Source organism: Cibotium barometz, chromosome 48 (assembly GCF_041138505.1).
Source record: "Cibotium barometz isolate CiBa-2024 chromosome 48, ASM4113850v1, whole genome shotgun sequence".
Taxonomy (NCBI): Eukaryota; Viridiplantae; Streptophyta; class Polypodiopsida; order Cyatheales; family Cibotiaceae; genus Cibotium; species Cibotium barometz.
Window position 1 is genome coordinate 16,263,918 of NC_141093.1, and position 22,725 is coordinate 16,286,642.

General features: G+C 48.0%; 1 protein-coding gene across 3 annotated transcripts in view; it reads left to right on the forward strand.

Moving 5' to 3' along the window:
• LOC147610876 (phospholipase D beta 2-like) overlaps positions 1-21,406 on the forward strand; it is a 124,779-nt gene extending 103,373 nt beyond the window's left edge. For 2 of the 3 annotated variants that reach the window (XM_086785521.1, XM_086785519.1), the window contains 3 exons: positions 15,728-15,901; positions 20,535-20,732; positions 20,876-21,406. In XM_086785521.1, coding sequence (XP_086641647.1) covers positions 15,728-15,901; positions 20,535-20,732; positions 20,876-21,169 — 666 coding nt within the window. In that variant the 3' untranslated portion in view covers positions 21,170-21,406. The remainder of the gene's footprint in view (positions 1-15,727; positions 15,902-20,534; positions 20,733-20,875) is intronic. The other variant, XM_086785520.1, reaches the window with a different exon arrangement.
• Positions 21,407-22,725: the final 1,319 nt, after the last annotated feature.

Here is a 22,725-nt window from a genome sequence, read left to right on the forward strand (position 1 = left end):
GGCTCCAAGCATTTGGGGTCAATCCCTAGGGCGGGATGCATATAAAAGTGCCACATCTCTCCAAATAACATCCATCCTGTATAGTGAAAGAGAGTGGTGCATCATCCTCCCCCAGCATGGGAGGCCCATAACCTATAGAGGTACACCTGACCTCGAGAAAACTCCAAACCACGCATGATGAAGTCCTTCCAAGGTGGTCCCTACTGTGATGGAAGCATCAATCTGCACAATCCTTTGACTAGTCCCCCTCAGATGCTACGTAAACACCTCTCTGTAATCCCCCATGAGGCTATTAAGCCTCTTCCAATCTAGCACTGTGGGTAAGAGAGTCTCCCAACGAGTCCATTGAATATGCGTAGCTGCCTCAAGAGTAGGGATGTCATACACTAAGATTTGAGCACTAAGATGGACATATCTTTTTGTACTAAATATTGTAGCTACTCTTGGGCATTGATTATTTGAGTAGGGATGTCATATACATAGTTTAAGCTATGCATGAATCATGATGAAAACCTTCATTTGGTTTCTCTCAGTCTCTTCTAACTTGTGGTTTTTCTGAAAAGTTTTCTCATGTATGAGAGAAAGAAAGAAAAAAAGAAAGTTACATTAAACGTCTTCAAAAGACCCAATGGATACAAGAGTTCCATGTGGTATTGGGCCATGGAAAAGACTTAACAAAATTGAAAAAAACTCGTGCAAAAAGGTAGACAAGCTGTATGTCTATCGCATTGAAGAAAACAATGAAGTGGAGGCTATGGTGGATCGTACAGAAATATGGCTATGGCTGTAGCATAAAGAGAGAGAGAAATGAAATGATATATTAACGTCTCTAAGAGGCCATAGTGGCCTATGAGACCAAAACTGAGAGTACATCTGAAGTTGGTGTCTCATCAAAGAGAACAACTAAATGAGACTAAAAAGTACAATAAACTGATTGTCCTACAGTTATAAGAACAGAACTGTAAGACTCCGAGATGATACTGGGTAGAAAATACTGGAAAATACTGAAAAATGTATATCGGGTAGATCCATGTATGCTGATCAGTTGAAGTGTTGCCCTCTCCTTAGATCAAGTATCTCCGCCATGGGGCTGTCTAGAATGGAGAGGTCGTAGAAGCGAGGTAGGCGCCTCGGATGCCAAGCAATAATGGCTCTGATCTGGCGATGGTGAGGATGCCGTGGTCGGGATCTTGGTGGGCGTGGCCGACGAGCACGACATAAGATAATTGCTCTATCAGTGGCGACTCCCTGGGAGCGTGGTCGGTGCCCTGATAGCCCAATGGAGGAGGTATCAGGAGGTGTGTGGGCTGGGTTGTTGGTGCTGGTGCCGAAGAAATCTGTCAGGGTCCTCTGTCTAGGTACATCATGGCTCGGCCTCCTGTCTGCCAAGAGGGTCTCTCTGTGTCTCTTGAGCTCAAGTAGAGAGAGAGAGAGAGAGAGAGGGAAATAAAACACGATTCAATATGAGGGTGGCAAAATAAATCAAATGCTTTTTTAATTATCATTGAGAAGAGTGCCTTTAAATAAGCTCCATACATGTTGCTAATACAGCTTAACATTTGTGATTAGGTGTGAGTGGGTGGCTCCATGATTCTCTCCATCTTTTCTCCTAGATTGGCTCCTTGGTCCTAGGAGACGTTGATGCCCCTTGTGGTTACTTTCTAGATTTCATCCACTCTCTTTTACAAGAGTGTTTGCACATGCCTTTATGCTTTTGTACTTAGATAAGGCTTGTTCTCCAACATTCCCCCAGTGTTATCCTAGTACACACTTCATTTAGATTAATCTATGCCTATGACATAGTTTCACTAGAAGTTGTGTTTGGTTCTGTCCTTGGAGTAGAGTTAATGTAGCTAAGCCATCTTCTTTGTAGGTTTCTTTGTCTTCCTATGTGACATTAGCTTGTGCTTTCTTTCTTTTTTTCTCGGAAAAGAGATCCTTCTATTAGTTGTTACCAAGCAAAACAACCATAATGGTGAAGTACAAACTCGGCTCCACATAGGGAAGGATGCTCTTCTCTTCCAACTAGCCACTCTAGGAGGAGAAGGCTATCTCACACAATGGGGGGAGGGGGGAACAACCACAACAAGTCGGCTCACCACCACTGTCAATGAGAAAGGGAGTGTGACGCCAAATCCTCAGAAAGGCCTTGCGGCACTTCCGCATGCGGTCAAAGTCACCATGAAGCTTCCCCCACTGTCCGCGGAGGATATGAATGATTTCAAGCCAAATGCTCTTGATGGACTCTGCTGGTGGGGTGAGGGTGCCCTTGATGGCTTTGCTGCATCAAGCTCTCCAAATGTGCCATGTGGCAATATTGCTGCAAATTTCCCATCACTGGCTAAAACCTAAAGTCCAATGATGAGTGGATGGAGTTGAGAGTGTCGTTGTAGAAATACGAAGGTGAGAGACCTAAAAGGGAAAGACAGTGACACTGGGACTTTTGGAGGTGGCCACACCTCGAACAGACTACTGGCTTACCTCATATGGCTAGCCAAGTGCCAACGGCCAGGCTCCGATGTGCTAGCTGCCACAGAAAGAGAGTGATCTTTCGTGGCCGAAAATTGTCCCATAACCTCTTCTTGAACTTTGAGAGATATTGAGGAAGGCCTTGAGAATACTAGCGCTTTGCTATTGTTGGAGTGCCCTTGACCTCTAACATTTGAATCTTGGGGCCCAATCGTGCATTGTAAGCAAAGAATGGGGTACCGGGAGCTTTCTCACTATCATCTAGATCGTGCCATGTCCACTCCCCCAGGTCCCATTGGAGTCATGTGAGAGGACGACCCTCCCAAATCCACAAACACTAGGATCTCTCTCTTGCCACCTTTGGCTGGTGGAGGGTCTATGTGCCACTCATGCGCATGGAAATGAATCACCCGCACCACCTACAAGGTGCATCCATTGAATTCCTACAAAGACGGCTGTGCTCTCTCAAGTCTGCCATGAAGTCACAAGACAAGGTAAGGCAAAGCTCTCATGGCGCCGTGGACGGCCAAAGGTATGTCATGCTGGGTGAACACTCCTAACCACTGCCAAGGGGTGGCGGTGTGTCCGGGATCGGGGCCAGCCACTCCGGGGGGATGGAAGAGTCGATGTCGAGGCTAAAGTCTGTCCCTGTCCTGTATCCTAGTGAGGCTCCTCTCCTGGGCCTCTGGGGGCAGTTGTCTGAGAGTAAGCCAATCTTCAGAATCCATGCTCAAAGCTCCTCATGATATACGTGTGGACAAGCCCCCAACATGTGCCAATGAGCAAAAGGACCACGGGGTTCCAGATCAGAGGCTATCGGAGAAGCTCCTCGGATGCAACTGGAGCAAACTGCTGAAGGGCTAGCCTGAGAGATCCCAAGCGAGCAAGAGGCTGGCTGCAAATCTCTCCTCAGATGCAGATGCAAGGCTTAAGCCATGAGCCTGGATCTCCGTGAAGATCCATCTTGTACTCTAGGGCCAAGGGCCTCCCAAAATTGGGGTGCGGATGGAGATCCTAGCCAGGAGGAACCAGGGCTCGCCACAGGATAGAAGATCTCTATTGCCTCAGTAAATCTCTAAAGATTTCCCTCATATTTGGATAGGTATGTTGTTGTGTCATCAACAAACTTTGAATCAAGTAGCTCTTGCGCGCGGATGGGAAGACGTAGCCCCTAGAGCCCTCTCTCCTGAGCACAAAGAGAACTTTTCATGGCCTCGGCAACAAACAAAAATAGATAAGGTGCTAGTGGACAGCCTCGCCGAAGTGAGCGAGAAAACAGAAATTTGTTGCCTCTGGCTCGTTGAATGAGAATGTGGCTGTGTGAATCCGTTATAGTCCAGAACAAGGTTGTTAGAGGCGTTAGAGGCGTTTGGTACGAGGCGGGTATGGTACGCGCCTCGAAAGACTTGTGTTTTTTAGAGACGTTAGAGGCGTGTTAGAGGCGTCTGTTTTATATATATATATATATATATATATGTATATATATATATATATATGTATATATATATATATATATGTATATATATATATATATATGTATATATATATATATATGTATATATGTATATATATACATGTATATATATACATGTATATATATATACATGTATATATACATGTATATATATATATACATGTATATATATATATACATGTATATATATATATGTATATACCCCACGATGGCTTTGTTGCCTATTGAAGGAGAGTTGAAGCTTGCTTTTTTCCCAGAGTTTCTCTAGTTCTCCTGACTTGTCATCCCAAAGAAAACTGATTTTCCTTCCTGAGCCTCCGGAGTTTCATGCTCTGGCCGGATCCTTTCTATCCGTCCGGAACCCCACCCCGATAAGCAGTTGGTTACGATCTTGTTCCGTCGTCGGAAAAGGGGTGCTATTCTCACCAATTGTTCCCGGTCCACCTCATTATATATATATATATATATATATATATATATATATATAGTGAAAGTTAAGAGGGAGAGAGAGGGTATGAGAGGGAGAGAGAGGGTATGAGAGGGAGAGAGAGTGTGTGTGTGAAAGAAAGAAAGTTGTATTAAACGTCTGCAAAAGGCCAAAATGACCTATGAGACCAAAATAGTCCATCATCATCATCTGGATACATCATCAAGATTCAAGGGTTCAAAGTAAAATGAAATGAACTGGTAGAGTATAAGGAGGGTGGTGATAGATTGGCAGCTAGAAGACATTAGATGAAGAGAAGCAAGATAGCCGAAAGCAGCCCGAAGCAGAGTGATGAAATTGCCTTGCAAGGGAATCCGAGCAATGGATAGCAATGATAAGTAAATGGAATTTGGACCGGAAATGGGCAGGAAAGAACAAATGTGAAGAAAGGGGAGCCAAGCAAGTAGGAGACTAATGGGATTGGAACGGAGTATGAGCTGTGGGAAGACTTGAGAAAAATGAGGTTAAACATAACTTTGGACCAATTCTTGAACTTGGTGCCTAATTACAGGCGAAAACTGCCCCAGAAGATAGTACGTATAGAGAAGCGGGTAGAGCTCCCAAGCATTGATACAGAGGCACCAACTAGAGACTGTAGAAATGTAGAGAAAGTACAAGATTGTGACACTGCAGTTCTTTAGGTGAGTATCAATAGAAGAGGACAGGTTGTGTCCCAAGTGTTCCTGGACAGAGGGTCCAGTGTGAACATAATGTCGGAGGCCTGTGCTTTCTTGTGAAAGCAATCCTTCTCATTGTGGTTGCTTCACACAATGTTTGCTAAACTTCTTGGCATATCAGGCCTCTCCATGATTGTTCCTACCACAAACGGAGCACTATTTACCTTTGAAGTTTTTCTTTGTGAAGCAGTTGTCCCTCTCTACTGCTTTGTTCTTGACCTCCTTTCTCCTTCCGTTAAGTAGGTTATGACTCCTTCCAAGGTAAAAGGTTTGGCATGTTCTTCAATGTGGTGATGAGGTTCCCGTAAAGCTCTTTAGGCATAGACTTTATGAGCATTGCTAGGGCCACATCTTCTTCCACATTAGCTTTAAGACCTGCAAGCTGGTGAACAACACAACTTTCCATCTGATTTCGGGTTTAGCGCATCCCTGAGCTCCCCCCTGCCTATGGCCTCCCTGCGCACCTTCGCCTCCTCGTGCCCTCGGCTCCCGCCTCCCCTTTCCTTCACCACCCCACCCCCCCACCCCCACCCCCCCCCCCCCGGCTGCCTATTCGCGTGCCCCTCTCCCCTCTCCGCCAGCCCTTCCCTCCTCCTCTCCACCTGCGCGCGCACCCCCCCCCCAAAACCCCCCTCTCCGCCTGCGCGCATCCCCCCTCTCTCCACCAACGTGCTCCCCTCCTCCCCTCCCTGCCTTTCCTCTCTCGCTCACCCTTCGCCTCTCCCTTGCCTCCCTTTCCTTTGCGGCTGTGCCCCGTCTCTCCCCTTCCCTCTCGCCCTCTCCTCAGCCCGTTCCTCTCCCTTTGTTTTTTCTTCTTTTTGTCTTTCCCTCCTCCCTCCCTCCCGTTGCCTCTCTTCTATCGTCTCAACCCGAAGCCTCTCCTCCATTTCCTTTGCTCTCTCCGTCATCTTTAGGTAGATATCTCAATTCTTGGGGTTCGTTCTTCCCTTAGCAAGTCTCAGCTTTTTTTGGTCTTCACCCCCAAGAGGTCTCCATGGGAGGGAGGAGTCTATAGTGCTTGAGGAACCAGAACATGGAGATGTGTCTCTCCCAGTTGGATCTCCCAATTGTCTCCAGAAAAGAGCCTGCATGGGTAATGTGATACCAAAGGTCTCGAGTGTAGCGTTTATGACGAAGGGACCGTCCTTGCACAAATACGAGCAGTGCATCTAGGGTGATAGGTTTAGGGACTCCTCTGTAGATTCTCCCTGTCCAAATCTTCTCCCTCGTACATAACTTGAGGATCTGACTGTCTAGCCTACCTATACCAGGGATCTCCAAGTGATGTAGCAAGATTCTCTCATCCTACCAATCAAGTGTACACTACTAGTCTACCTTGCCATACTTTTAGGTCTCTCAGCAACCCCATATGGAATATTGATTGGACACGAAAGTTGTGAAGTGTTGCAGACATTTGGGATCTTCATTGAGCAGGAGTTTTGGAATTTTTTTCTCAAGATGGGAGGAGGGGGATCACCGTACCGTATGAACCAGACAGTACGAATAGGTTCACACCGATACGAGAAACAATCCTTGCGTCTGACCCTTTGGCTGGCATGTCGGGCTTCCTAGTGATCGTCTACTTCCTAGGACTTAGGAAGAAATACCTTCCTCTTCTCCTGGTGATTGGTGGTGCCATCGAGAGAGTGATGGAATCCCCCCACCCCCCCACTGCTGCCTCGACCCTCACACGGGCAGCCGGGATTCCATCCCTTCGCATCTGTGTTGCCTCGTCGGATTCAGTGCCTCATGTTATATCTATTCCATGCCTTCGGCACGACCCCATCGTTGAGCTAGTGGAATATTAAGGCCTTGCTTCATGTGCAGGAAGATGGGACATCTAGCCAGAGCTTGCCCTTAGCGTCAGTCTAGAAGATTGCCTCTTATGGTCCCCCCCAATTTCCCATTCAGATCCTCACCAAGGGGTAGAGAGAGAGGCAGGTTCACAGGCAGCGGAGCACCAAGTCCGACTGTTGACGACCCAACTGTCGGAGAGTGGCAGACAGTTGGCCTGCGCCCGGGCCGTCAGTCGACCACCAGAGCTGAGCGCCGCCGCCGTGTGCGCCATGCTCGCAGAGTACAAGAACTTTTTCAAGCACTTATAAGAGCACCCACTAGTTGGCGACGGGTCTCCTCTAGTCATGGAGCGGGTCCCTTCGGCCCCTCTGGTTTGGCGGCCGATTCCCTGTTGTGATTCCTCCCCTGGCTCTCAGGTTTCTTCTCTCCTCTATCCCGCCTTCAGCCCCCTAGCTCCTCCCCCCTTTCCTTCTTGTTTCCCTTTCCTCGCAGATTGATTTTCAGCTTCTTCGGGTCGTCCTCTATTCGTCGGCAAGTCTCGGTTTCATTCTAGTTTTCACCCTCAGGAGGACTCCATGGCAGCCGCTCCGTCATCCCCAACTGAGTCGCCGTCGCTTGCATATCTTTTTCTGAAACGGACCTTTAGATTCTCGCCACGACCATCGCAACATTAGAGGTCTCCACCCTGATTTTCAAGATTGTTGGAAGCTACCCTACGCACGGACAACTCAGGGATCTTTATAGGCAAGCCTCATTGGCGAGCATGCAAAGATCACTGACATTCACCCTCTGGGGCGTGGATACTACCAAGTGGGGTTTGACTCACCAATGGCGTCAGACCGAGTCATGCAGCTGAGCCCCCTTGCATTGCGTACGGTGCAGGCCTTCTTTGTGCGGTGGCAGCACGACGTCAATCCTGCATCTGACCCTCTGGCTGGTGTGTCGGGCTTTTGAGTGACAATTTGCTTCCCTGGCCTTAGGAAGGAATACCTTCCTCTTCTCTCGATCATAGGTGGTGCCATCGGGAGAGTGGTGGAGTCCCCTCCCCACTGCTGCCTCGGCCCTCGCACGGGCAGCCGGGATTCCATCCCTCCATACCTCATTGTATATCCATTCCTAGCCTCCAGGGCGACCCCATCTAGCAGCTTGTGGAGTATTCAAGACTCCCAGGTCAATGCTTCATTTGTAGGTAGATGGGACATTTAGCCAGAGCTTGCCCTCGACAGCAGTCCAGGAGACCGCCTCTCGTGATCCCCCCCCCCCCCCCCCCCCCCCCCCCCCCCCGTTCCTTGTTCCAATCCTCCTAGGGGCAGAGAGAGGCAGATTCTTAGGAAGGGGAGCATCAGGCCCCTACTACAGACGACCCAGTTGCCAGAGAGTGGCGGACAATTGGCCGGTGCCCGAGCCGTTAACAACAGTCGACCACCAGAGCTGAGCGTTGCCACTGCCTGTGCTAGGCTGGCGAAGCACAGGTGGATTCGGTTTTGTGAGAGAACCATTATGAGCATTTATCTTAGCACATACCCATTGGCGATGGGCCCCCACTAGCCGCAGAGCGGGTCCCTTCGGGTTCAATAGTTTGGTGGTTGAGCCCTCGTTGAGATATCTCGGTGAGGCCGGCAGACTCCACCGAGCTCCAGGCGAGCCTCTCCCAGTAGCCTCCCTCTCCGTTGGACCTCTCCCAACAACGCCCCTCTTTGGCCCTTTGTCCCCCCCCACCCCCTTCTTGCACCCTCACCTTCAACTTTTCCCGCAGGTTTTCTCCCCTGGCTTCTTCTTCCGAGCACGGGGAAGAAATCACGACGGGCCTTCTCCAGTCACGGAGCGGGTCCCTTCTTCCCCTCCGGTTTGGTGGTCGATTCCTTGACGTGATTCCTCCCCCGGCTCTCAGTGTCCAGTGAGGCCGATAGACCCCAATGAGCCCCCCGCGAGCCTCTCCCAGTAGCCTTCCTCTCCGATGGATCACTCCCAGAGCTGCGCCCCTCTCCGGCCTCTCCCCCCCCCCGCCTCCTTTCCCTCCTCCTCCATCCTCGCCACCGACTCTTCCCACAATAGTTCCTTCTGCTCCATCCTCATCAGAGCCCGCCCTCCGCCTCTCTAGAGCACTCCCATCGACCCCCCTGACCTGAAGTGCTCTAGAGAGGTGGAGGGAGGGGGGGGGCTCTCCCGCCAGAGCTTCATGGTGGGCCCCCTAGGATCTTGGGGCTGCTTGTGGTCATAGTTTCTTCCGATGTCTTCTGGCACAAGGGACACGTATGTTTGAGGAGATAGTCGCCCCTGTTCGGATATGTGTTGTTTTTCACCACTCCTGACCCTCTACGCCAAAGAATGGTGCGATGATATTCTCTTTCCCTTTGAATGCAGCCCCAGGGACAGAGTGGGACTCGGAGTCGGCGGTTGCCGCCATCCAGGGATAGGCAGTTGAGCTCTCCCACCATCTTCATGATCTTCGCATCACCGACGCACTTACCCATCTATGGCCTTTAGCTAGGATGGAACTTGGAGGCTCAACCCATAGACACCAAGATGGGGAGATGGTGGTCTCCAGCCTGGAGGTGTTGCTCTTTGTATTCATGGATACTTCCGCCACAGTACCTCCCCCCCCCCCCCCCCCCCCCCCCCCCCTTCTTACAGATATCTCCATTGTGATTGATGGATCCCGGAGTATGCATACGCTCGCACTCGGACAGTGGCGCCACGTGGAGGACAGGATCCGTGCCCACTTGCGCGACTTCGTCCGAGGATGGTTGTGATTACTCCGTCTAAACCCCCGCCCATGACTCTTCGAGTGGAGGGCAGTTCCGCTAGTGCCACCTCACACAGAGATTGATATGCGGATGGAACATTCAGGGTTTAGGGGGGCGTCAATGCTTTTAGAGACGAGGCGTCCTCAGAGGAGAGCTTTAGAGAGCCACTGTTTGGGGGCCATCAACATTCTATTCCTCTAGGAGCATCACCTTTCTGAGGGGCACAGCCACCGATGCAGGAAGACTTTACCAGGCAGGAGTCATACTTTTTGGTCTCTATCCTCTGGCCCTTCAAGGATGCAGGGAGGAGTGTTTTTTTTGTGAGTGAGCAGTTGCTGCTGGCAGTGAGAGGCTCATGAGTCATAGTCTCGAGGCGTGCACAGTGGGTTACCATCTTGATTGGAGAGGATAGCATTGGCTTCCTCAATATTTATGCTATGAACGCTGTTGCAAGTAGAGTCCTCTTTTGGAGCACAGTTCGGCAAGCCCTTCTCTAGGCTGACTTTTGGTGCATGGACGGTGACTTCAACATGATTGAGGCAGCTGAGGAAAAACTTGGAGGTAGCACGACCAGAGTCTCAAGAGTCGAGTATTCTGCCTAGGAGGAGATGATACTAGTACTCAGGGAGCAAGACCCTTGGCATCTTGCATAGTTTGGGCGTAGCCCTGGGAGCCTTTGCTTCTCGCAATCCCATAGGAGCACTGGCCCCAACCTTCTAGACTCCATATGTTTGATATGGATGAGTGAGCTTGTAGCCGGGGGGACATGTCACCATTTGGCCACCCAATTGGTCCACCCGTGCTTTCTTATCATGTATTACATTGGACTGGTGTCCATGGCAGTTGTATATGCCGGGGATTGATGCCACTCATGTGATACTGTGGACTTGGCTTTCCGTTGGGACTTGTGCCTCCATGTATATGCCCGGAAATGTTTGGTGGATTGGTGTTCCATTGGGTATGGTACCTCGTGTACTTGCTTGGAGCACATTGATTTTGGTATAGTCTCATGAACGGGGATTGTCCATACCAATGCTGCATTGCATAGCATCTTTATGTGCTTGCTTGCAATTGAAATTGCATGCTGTTTTCATGCTTGCTTGACCAATGTGTAGTTTCGGGTAAGGGGACGCCCGCCCGCGAACCGTGTGTGAAACTGTCTGCTGACATGGTTATGTGGCATGTGACAGGTGGTAAGTATTGGTCATAAACCTAGCCTTAGGAGTTAGCACTAATTTATAAGTGAGTGTGTACACACTTCATTAAGTTTTGGGCGACCAAAACTCACTTATAAATTATGACCAGCTGGTGTTCACACACACTGATGTCCCGAGGTGGACATAACCCAATGTCCACCGCCCAGACCTTATCCCCTTTGTACAAAGGAAGTAACCAACCATGTGTCCACTCTAGCTTGCTTCACAAAGCACCTGCCTGTGCCACCTACACTGGATAACTCACCACCTCACTCCTCTCTCTAGAGATTGGTGCCTCCTTCATGAGGGCCGTTGGGCTGCATTTTTTGCACTTTCTTCTTCCCAACTCCATTTCCAAGCTTGCTAATGTGTTTCTCAAGCTTCCAAGAGTGTTTCCTGATGCTAATCACTCTCCTACACACTCCCAATGACTAAAATTCAACAAAACAGCTCTCTTTATTGCTGTAATTTCTGGTCTTTTCGCTGAAAACCCTAATTTCAGTCCTCCTTTCTCAAGTTGAACCATAGGGAAAGCTTTCCCAAGGTTCCCTTCATCCTCTTGAAGACTTTTGTCGCGAAGAAATGCAACAAATCGAAGATCTCTTCACTCCAAGGACTTCCATCGCAAAGACTTCTGCTGTCATCGACTCTACTTGCAATTGGTAAGCTTTAATACTTAAATATGGAAGCAAGTAGCAGGAGGGAGGAACCGGATTACAAGATCACATACGCTGTGTAGTGTTCTCTTGTCCTACGTGCTCTCTTGCAGATTGTTGCTACCATGTGTTGGTGGAACAATAGAGAGCAAATGGTAGGGAACATGGGCACTTGAGAGGGTATTGTGGATTGCAAGTCTACATTGACAACCACTTGTTTGAAATACTATATTCATATGCATTAGTATGGAAATCTGGTCAGAAATGCCCTTGACACTATGTACTTGATTCTCCCAAGATCAATATACTTTATTTGAGGGAGGGGTCGGCCGTTCCGGCTCATTGTGTGTCTCTTGTCAATTCAGCAATTTACTTCTTGTATTTGAGCAAGTGTCCATTAAATCTTAGTGTATTGATTAGCATTGTGTTCAACCAAGTTACAGGACATGGTTGGTATCTTGGCAGGCACTACTTTTTCAGATCATGCCCCGATTATTCCGTCCTTAGAGGATCCCTGGAGGCATGACATGCATGCGAGCTGTAGGATTCCGGACAGCCTCATTCAGGACCCCGAGATCTGCAGGATAGAGCAGATATGGGCAGGATTGGACTTTTTCTCAGGCTCTGCTACGTGCACATTGGATGTGGGCCTAGGGGAGATGAGCGGTTTCTTGTAGGAGATAGCTCTAAACAGGTTGGAGGGATTCCGGGAGAGCAAGAGAGGAGTCTGAGGAGGGGTCTTGTCTCTCTACAATGACTTCAGGAGAGATTCCCAGATAGCCAGTGGGGATAGAGAGTCAGCTTGCTGCCAGCCACATGGAGGTTAGATCCATTGAGGAGAGGAGGGTGGAGAACAGGTATCATGCCAGAGCTTCATTCTGGACTCAAGCCGGTGACAGAGCCATAGGGGATTTCTTTGAGATAGTTGGCCCCCACAGGAGGAGAGATGGCATTCGCAGGTTCCATGGCCAAGATGGAGCTATAGTTACTGATCTCCCTCATGTGAGAGCCATCGCCATGGATTTTTTCCGATCTCTTCTCACTAGTGCCCCATTATCTACACAGGTGATGGACACACGCGAGCGGGTTCGGCGGCACATGAGAGAGATGGTTCCCCCCTCTTTGGTCCTTATTGACACCATTCACTGCTGAGGAGTGGTGGTGAGCCTTGAAAGGACTTCCTCTTGGCACCTTGAGTCTAGGGGTCTTTGGCTGCAGAGCACTAGATGGATCTTCATAGAGATGCGCGGGCCCGCGGTTTGAGTCCAACTTTTGAGGACAAATTTGCAGCCAGCTTACTCCGAGCTTGGGACCACCTTAGGCTAGCCCTTAGGTAGATAGCTCCGACAGCCTCAGAGGAGCGGATTCGGCAACCACTGGTCCAAACCCCCTGATTCGGCCACATGTTGGGGGCCCGACCTCATGTTTCATGGGGTGCTTTGAGCACAGGACCAGCCAGGTCCCTTGGAGATTGGATAGCACATAGGCAGTTGCCCCCGGAGGTGCAAGAGAGAGACCTATCAGGAGTCCAAGGTAGAGTCAGGCTCAGCATTGACATCGACTCAGCTATCCCTCAGGTGTGGCTGACCCCCCCTATCACAGACCCAACTCCCCCGGTGTGGCTAGGTGTGTTTACCGGGCATTATATTCTCATGGCTGTCCACGGTGCAGATGAGAGCAGTGGTCTGCTCACTTTTTCTATTGGATCCCATGGCAGACTAGAGCAATCCGGACTCCCCTTAGAGGATTTCAGTGGTTGCACCTTAAAAAGGGTGAGGGTGATTGGCTTTCAGGCACAAGAGTGGCACATAGACCCATCACCGGCCAAGGTGGCCAGAGAGAGACTTTGGTGACTATGGATTTGGGAGTGCCGACCTCTCACATGTCTACAACGGGACCCGGGAGAGTGGACTTGGCATGACCCCTCTGATTGGGAGGAGTCTCTAGATGCCCCCTTTCTTTGCATATACCTCGCGGCTAGGCAGCAGGATCCAGAGATTGATGGCACCCCGACAGCAATAGCACATTGGCAGTCTCACAGGGCCTCTCACAGCGCTTCCTCTCGGATTTTTGGAAGAGGCTCTGGACTGTTTTTGGCCTAGAAAGATCACCCTCTTTCTTTGGCTGATGGCACACAAGGGCTTGGCGGTCGGCCCTTGGCTCTTGAAGTTGGAGGTCGGCAAGCAGCTTGCCCAAGATGCGGCCACCCTTAGGAGTCTCAGCGGCATTGTCTTTGGGATTGCCCGAAGGCTCAACAGATTTGGCGGCAGATTCTCTGCATCTTCACTATGGACAGGGCCTTGACTTGGATCATTACATGGGGCACTGTCGCTGATCATTACATGGGGCACCGTCGCTTGGGCCAAGGAGGCTGAGGTGATCAGGGCTTACGAGGATGATGGGAGAGGGCTAGCCCTTCAGCTCTCTCACCACCGCATTTCAGTAGTGCTAGTCACAGCCTCATCTACAGACCACTGGTGACCAGGCTTATGCCAGAGATGGGAGATTTGTGCAGCCTGGCACATTTGGCGAGCTAGATGCAGCGAGGCTATTGAGGGTACCCACACTCCGCCTGCTGAGTCCATCAAGAGCGTTTGGCTCGATATCATTCATACCCTCTGTGGTTAGTGTGGGAAGTTATAGGGAGGTTTTGACCGCATGCGGAAGCGGCGGGAAGCTTTCTTGAGACTGTGGAGGCCCGGCCCTTTCCTCACAGATCGAGGTGGTGACGGCACTTGACATTACAGACCACCTGTGTGGTTGTCCCCCCGCTCCCCCCCCCCCCCCCCCCCCCCCCCCGCCCCCCCCCGGTATGAGATAGCCTTCTCCTCATAGAGCGGCCAGCCAAAGGAGAAGTCTCTCTTCCCTTGTGATGATCTGATTCCCGCCCCATACACGAGGCGAGTTTGTATCTAGCCCTACGGGGTTGTGGCTTTTTTTTTTCATTAACTAATAGAAGGATCTTTTTCCAGAAGTGTGTTGTTAAGTTCATTTAACTAAGTCTGCATGCATGCTTCTACTAGTAGTAGTCTTTCCAGAAGGTGATCTGCACTCTAGTGTCTGGATTGTCTGGATTTCTGGTCTGCACTCTAGCCATCTGGATTAGCTTCCAGACGTTCCCTTGAAACCAGTCGGTAAGGGAAATTTCTGCCCCTTACTCTATTGGGCACAGTTGGATAGCCTAGCTAGGCGATGCTGGCTAAGTGGTTCAGAACCACTGAAGCGTTGAGTCTTGACCGGATGACAACACCACTGATGGGTTAAGCGGAGAAAGGGGGCATCTAAACGGTACTGAAATGGTGGGAGGAGAGGACCCATCTGTGTGTGAGGAAACAGAAAAGAAGAAAAATGTTCCAAGCACTGGTGACTGAACTTGTGCTTCAGCTGCGAGAACCTAACGAGTGTCTTTGATTTTACATTGAGCAATCAATGAAGAACCTTCTGGCTGACTGCCCTTATGGATCACCTATCAATCAGCAGAAGATGGTTGCAGCCAGTGGGATTCCCCAGACTGCACCATCAAAGACCATTCAGCATCCTGTTTGGGAATGCAAAAGTTTGAGAGGATATGGCACATGATCGCATTGCTTGCGTCTTACGAGGAAAGGATCATATTATGTTATGTTGGAAGCATTTGAGTGGCTCACTGATTTAGTACCTTGGATATTTTACAAGGGAAATCCATTAGAATGCGCCCCTGTATGCCAAGTAGACCATAGCACCACCTTCGCACAGATTCCTGAAGGGAGATGGATCCTAACACCACCTTGGCACAGATACCTAATTCTCCCTTCAGCACATCACTTGGCAATTTAATTGTTCTCAATTTTATTTTCTTGAGAAGTAAAGCTCACATGCAAGCCTTGATAACACACAAATGAAAGTCAGCCTACATGTATGTTCAGCAGCTTTGAAGTGCCAGACCTTTCTTTCTTCTGTACTCTGATTGAAAATATGTGATGTGTACAACAAGGACACAACTTTCTTTGGAGAAAAAGCTCTCTAGTGTTTCTATCTAGGATACCTCAAACAATCACTTCACCATCTATGCAACAAGATCATGTGACGAGACTTCTTTAGTCATAGCTTGTGGAGTGCTTCACAACAAAGTTAGTTCTTTATAGCTCAAACATGCTCTACTCTTTTTCAAAAACTTGCCTCCTAAGGCAATACTTGAATTCACCGTCCATGCCTCAAAATGTTGTTTTAATTTTTACTTAACAGAGTCAAACAATGGAGATGATGTATGTACTTATTGCAAAAGCTTTGAAAGAGATGGAGTTGGACAAGAAGCACCATCCTACTGATTTTCTGAACTTCTTCTGCCTGGGAAATCGTGAGAGGTTGGGTGAAAATGAACCTGTTGCCACAGCCCCGCCTACAGAAAACAGCAGTCAGGTACAATTACGCCACTTGTAGTAGAGGGAGAATATCTGGCTACACACACACACCCTGCATGCGCCACAGTCTTATGTTGTATGTATAGATAGATGATAGAATCATAGATACGTATATTTTACGGGGGCGGGAGGGTGTGCGTGTGTAGATGGTCCACCTTCTGTATGTACCCGTGTTTGTGTACCCGCTTGATAGTGGGTGGTGTGTGTGTGTGTGGTGTCGACCCTGGTTGCTTGTTGCTCTGCTCATCTGTTTGCGAACCCTACCTGCGTGCTGGGTGTGGACCGGTTTCTGCTGAACGTCGTCCTTTTCCTGGCTTCTTCCTGCCTGCCTGTTGACCCCTACACGCCTGCTGGTGCTCAATTCTACGGGCCCACAGCTGCCAATTTGCCTGTTCATCCTGGCCGACGCCCACTTCTGCTGTAGACGACATATACCCGCTTGTTGGCAGTCATCTGCATCTGCTCGCTGTCAAATACTTCTCCTGCGGCTGGACTCCCCTGCGTTGCCCTTGCTGCCAGGTTTATTGGGCCCAGCCTCTGATCTTGTGTTTGTGTGTGTGTTGTGATTTTGGTTCCTCTCTGTCTATTAGTCCCTGCTCTCTTTTGTGTGTGTGTGTGTGTGTGTGTGTGGAGAGTGGAGTGGAGTGTGTGATTTTGAGAGAGAGCTGCGCTGCTCGCTTTTGTGATCTGCCTGCACCGCTCGCTTCTGTGGCCTGCCTGTGCAGCACCACCCGCTGCTTGCTGCCCTGTGGTGTTTCTGCAGTGCCGGCCTCCTGTCCTCCTGCAACGCTGGTCGTCCTCTCGTCTGCTGTTTCTTCAGTGTTGACTGTCCTGCCTCCTGCCACCGCCAGACGCTACTACCTAATAGACACAAAATGGCTGTCACCTCTGGTCATTGTCCCTTTGAAAAATGGGAAGTTTAGACGCTGAATGCCTCTACAATATCAGATCCATTCCCTCTACCATTCATAGACTCACTATTGGATGTTGTAGCAGGACATGAGATATATTCATTTCTGGATGGATTCAACGGTTACAATCAGGTCCGCATGGCTCCAAAAGATAAAGAAACAACATCATTTGTGACCAAATGGGGCACATTCACCTCTAATGTGATGACCTTCGGACTGAATAATGCTCAAGCTACATTCCAAAGAATGGTGCAAAAAATATTCTATGAATATTTGACCACCTTCATGAGGGTATTTGCGGATGACTTCAGTGTGTTTGGGAAAAAGAAAGATCACATAAAGCAGTTAATGATGTGTCTAGAAAAATGCAGAAAAGCGAGATTGAGTCTTAACCCAACTAAGTGCGCCTTGGCAATCACGAGTGGATCCTTGTTGGGACAGTGTGTGTCTGCGAAAGGACTAGCAGCGGACTTGGTGAAAGTAGAAATCATAGTAAAGTTGCAACCACCTAAGAATAACAAGGAATTAGCCAGATTCTTGGGATTAATCAAGTGGCATAGCAGGTTCATGAGATTTCTAGCAAATATAGTGATACCTCTGTAGTGTCTAATTGGGAAGGATGTGGGCTATGTCTGGTCAAGAGAATGTCAGGACGCATTCCGGAATCTGAAACGGATGCTGTCTTGAGCACTGATTCCCCAACCAAACTTTGAGCTAGTGTTCCATGTGTACTTGAATGCCTCCGACATGGCCATAGGAAATGCCTTAATACAGGAATCACATGAAGAATGGTCCAGACCAGTGTATTATGCAAGGAGGAGAGTGTCTAAAGGAGAAAGGAATTATTCCATCCCACTGAGGAGTCACTGGGAATGATTTACTCAATCAAGAAATACAGGCATTATCTATTGGGGAACGTTTTTGAATTTCACGTGCAACATAAGGCACTCTTGTATCTAGTAAACAAGCCAGACTAAGCAGGCAAGCTAGCCAGATGGATGCTATTGCTACAGGAGTTTGAGTTCACAATTAAACACACCCTAGGAACTAAACATGTAGTGGCAAATTTCTTCTCCACACTGGAGTCCGGAGAAGTTCCATTTGGGAGGAGGACGATTTTCCGGATTCACACCTCTTCATTATAGATGGAAAAAAACCAAGTTGGTATGATGAAATGCTACAATTTCTCTCTAACTTGTCTTTTCCGGAGTATATGTCAAGCCAGAGTTAAAAGCTGACTCTCTGGAGCAAGTCATTCATGGTGGTGGCAGGGCAGTTATACTCTCCAGAGATTCACTGATGCGATAGAGATCTTATGCTGACGCACAAATCAACTGACCCAGATCGTGTGGATTTTGGGTTGGCTCCTCACCCGCCGCCCCGACTTGGAGGCTAGTTGAGGCTTTTCAGTGGATCCTAAGCGGCACTCATGTTTGTTATCTTGGATGCCACGTTGGCATTGACATTTCCCCAAAGCAGCAACTAGCCCTTCTTTTGAGCATTCGGGGAAAGTTGTTATATTGGAGTTCAGCCAGACTTTCATTAGCTGGCCGAGTTGTGGTGGTGAACCAGGTTCTTCTCGCCACCATTTGGTACATCACTTCATGTTGGGTCTTCTCCTGGGCATGCATTGGTCAGGTTCAACGTTTGATCCACAACTTCCTCTGGGCTGGTAGTGATGGGAGGCACGAGTGGCCAAGGTCGCCTTGAGAGTGATCTTTCAACCTTGCCATCGGAGAGGCCTTAGCATCATCGAGCCCTCCTGAGCAAGTTGATCATTCATGGACTTCTTCTGGGTGGTGAACCTTGGGAGGACTTTCTCTTGGCGCGGCTCCCAACCCACACCCCCAGACCCTAGAGTCCGAGATGGATCTTCACAGAGATGCAGGGCACCTAGGTGTAGTGTGGTGGCGGGCGAGGGGGCGGGTGGTGTGCAAGTAAGAGTGAAAGAGAGGTTGGCATGGTCAGCTTCAAAGGGTGGTGGCAGGATGAAGAAGTCGGGGAGAAGGTGTGTCAAAGCCGGAAATCCCATCAAGTAATCCACGGTGCTGGTACCTCTTCAGTAAGGGAAGGAGGTGAGGTCATCGGAGGAGGGCCATTGGGACATCCCGTTATAGATAACAAGACCATGTGCAGCTCCCAACTCTAGGAAATGTCTCCCATACACCATGACCTTTTCATGGTTCTGTGATCATCTCTGTAACCCCGTGTCAGTGATGTCCAGCTCCTGTAGCTTGATAGGGTCATTCAAATCAAGTAGTGGTACTTGACGACTCCCTTTTCTGGCGTAGAAGTCTCTAAGCAGGAGGACTTCCCTGAGCTGTGAGAACTCCATAATATCCCCATTAATAATGGTAAGTACTGTGACTGGCCATGCTGTGCGGCGTAAGGGGAGTAGCTCGATGCAAAATAACACACAGCAATGTGGATGACTCTACACCCAAAGATATCGTGCATCCTCGTCCTTCCAGACGATGCAGAGAATGTGTCGGAGATGGAGTCTAAAAAGGACAGCTACCCGTCCCGAGCCACGTACTCCTGGTGTGGGGGTCTCGCCTCGGAAAGCCGACTCCCACTCAAACTCGGCTATGTATGGTAAACCCCTCTTAGGGCTCTCACGAGTCTCTGGATAGAAAATGTCATCCCTACGTGTGAGAGTCTCGTTCAAACCTCCTGAATTCGACCACAAGGTGCCATTGCAGTTCATACTGGTAACCTGAGGTGTTTGGTCTCATGGGGCCTATACTCTCCGAGCCAATACTCCAGAGCCACGAGTCAAAACTTCAGAGCTATGCCACTTGAACAAGCCTCCAAGACCTTGTCCGCCCAACTATGTTTCTTGGGGAAACACCCCACCTTTACATGTTTCTAGAAAACAAGGTTAGTAGATTCCTCTGCTAAGGATGTTAGTGGCCATTTGCACTCACCCTTAGGATATTCATTTAGCTGCCCATACAACTCAACCTCGTATGCAGAAGAAAAATGAAATGCCATTATACACATCAACTAATCCCCCCATAACTTCAAAATTCAGAATTTCATCAATGTATGTGTACACAGCATAGAAACAGCCCCTTATGTGATTAAGCATTTAAAAAAATCAAGGAATTTAACCTCAAAATTGGACCTTGGATTTTCTCCAAGTTGGAGCGGATCTCGGACTCCCGACCTTCCGACATCGGACTTCGGACTTCGGATTTCGACTCCGGCTCTCCGTTCCAACTTCCGACTTTGGATTTGGATTCCGACCTGGACTGCCAGCTCAGTTTCAGTTCCAACTCGGATCATCAACAGTCCGATGATAACTGCAACTCCCAAAGCGGATCTCGGACTCCCGACCTTCCAACATCGGGCTTCAAACTTGGGACTCCGACTCCGGCTCCGGCTCCGGCTCTCTGGCTTCCGACTTCGGATTCCAACTCCGGCTCTGGCTCTCTGTTCCGACTTCTGAATTTGGATTCGGATTCCGACTTGGACTGCCAGTTCAGTTTCAGTTCTTACTCGGATCATCAACAGTCCAATGGTGCCGGCTCAATTTTAGCTCGGGGGTTTTTGCTTGGAGAATTGTGATCCCCGGTCTCGTGGACCCCGTATTCCTATTTGAGAGAGAGAGAGAGAGAGAGAGAGAGAGAGAGAGAGAGAGAGAGAGGTTTCTCTAGTTGTCCCTTTTTCCTTGAATGATGATGAAACCCTTCGACTTAGTTTTACTCTTGTTTTCAGGCACAAGTTCAAAAGAGCAGACGATTCATGATATACGTTCATTCAAAGGGAATGATTGTTGATGATGAGTATGTGATCATTGGATCAGCTAATATGAATCAACGCTCAATGGATGGTTCTAGAGATACAGAGATTGCCATGGGTGCTTATCAGCCCCATCATTCTTGGGCTGGCAGGGGAGGGCCTCCTAAGGGTCAGGTAAATACTTTGATTTTTCAAGTCTTATGATACTAAAGTCTCTGCATTAAAGACACTGTTATGATGAATGGTATCAATGAAGATCTCAATAACTGCTTAGAAACTGGAACATTTTATGTGACTTGGTTTTTATGATCCATTAGGTGCACGGCTATCGAAGGTCGCTTTGGGCCGAACACTTGCAAGTATATGATGATTGTTTTCAAAAACCTTGGAGTTTGGCATGTGTGAAGAAAGTCCAAAGCCTTGCAATGGAAAACTGGATGCAGTACACTGCCGAAGAAGTGGCAGACATGAAAGGTCATCTTATGCTATACCCTGTGAAAGTGGAGGCATCCGGAAAAGTGGTGCCACTACCAGGTTTTGAATTCTTTCCCGATTTGGGAGGAAGAATTTTGGGTACATACACAAATTTTCCAGACGCTGTGGTAGAATAGATAGAGTACGACATGGACACCAAGTCAAGATGAGGATCTGCTTGCACTCCTTCAGTGACTTTGTAGAGAGGGGTGCAACATCTTGAACTCTCTTTTTCTCTGTATGGCAATAAAATCAGTGTGTGAGCCATTATGACACAAGCATTCAAACAACTGTTGCTTAAATGCTCTTCAAGTCTCTTTCTCTTTGTCTGGCAATGAAATCAGTATGTGAAGAATGGCACATGCGTTCAAGTATCTGTTGCTTAAATGTGCCTCCATTACCTACAAGCTTGCAAATGCACCAGACCTGGCCTATAATTAGTGGGCTATGTAGTATAATTAGTGGGCTATAATTAGTAGGCTAACCGTATAATTAGTCATGGGGGCTTATGAATTTAATGTTTAGGCTTAAAATTTGCAAGATTTTTATGAAAGATTTGGAAGGTTCCGAACACACCTAACCTAGCTTTTTGATAATTTAATTAAAATTACCAATTTTGTGTATTTTCACGTAAAATCCATGTTTTTTATTTTTTTCCAATTGCTTTCTTAATTTGGTTCTCCAAGGAGGAGTAAAACAAGCAGGATTAAAACATGCAGTAAGATTTGAAGGTTCGTCGAGCCAGGTGTCTTCTGACTTTACCTAGTAGATAATAGATGACCGGTTTGCCTACTAGATAATAGATAAGATGAATGATTTGGACTAGCCATTACTTGCAAGCCACTAGAAGAGATCTTAACCTTCTAGATAAGGAGCGTTAATCGCTACATAAGTAGTACGATCCGGATGGAGTACTGAAAGACTAGATAACTTGCGCTAATCGCTAAAGATATAACATCCTTAACCTAGGTTTTTTAAAGTCTAGTCACAATGTCCAAGGCACAAACTTGAACTATGGCTTGTTTTTCATTATTTTCTTGATTAAGGTTTTCAAAGGAAGCATGACATGGCTAGTAGTACATGTATGCGACTTCATCCATAGACATTCCTACTCAAGGGAGGGCTAGGTGTAAAGAGTCTGATTGGATTGGCTACATGGCAATCTTCAATGAAGAGACCACTAAGTTATTGGGAGGAGGGACATTATGGTTGTGTGGAAGGGCACAAAGTGCCCATTTGAATGGCTTTTCAACTTTGATTTTTAGAAGGCAAATACATCTAAAGACGTCAAATCAACCTTCACTTGCAATAATGCAGGTAAGCATGGTGTTAATTCCCTAAAATCAAAGGGCTAACTCACAAACCAAATCTTACATTTGATATTCAAAATTTACCTAATATTTAGCCTACAACAAAATTTTATCTTTTTTGCAAATGTTGCATTGCAAAATAGTTCTAAATTTTAAGCTGTAATCTAAATTAAAATGTGGGTAAATGAGGTGCCTTTTACAAACGACCTACAAAGTCTACATTTTTTATTTTATAATTATATATCATCTCACATTAAATTCAATAGATTAGAATTGGGTGATATTTTGCATATGAAAAATCTTTTAAAAATGGACTCAAAATTGTCACACTTTTATTGAAGGACTTGCAAGATTTCTCTCTCTCTCTCTCTCTCTCTCTCTCT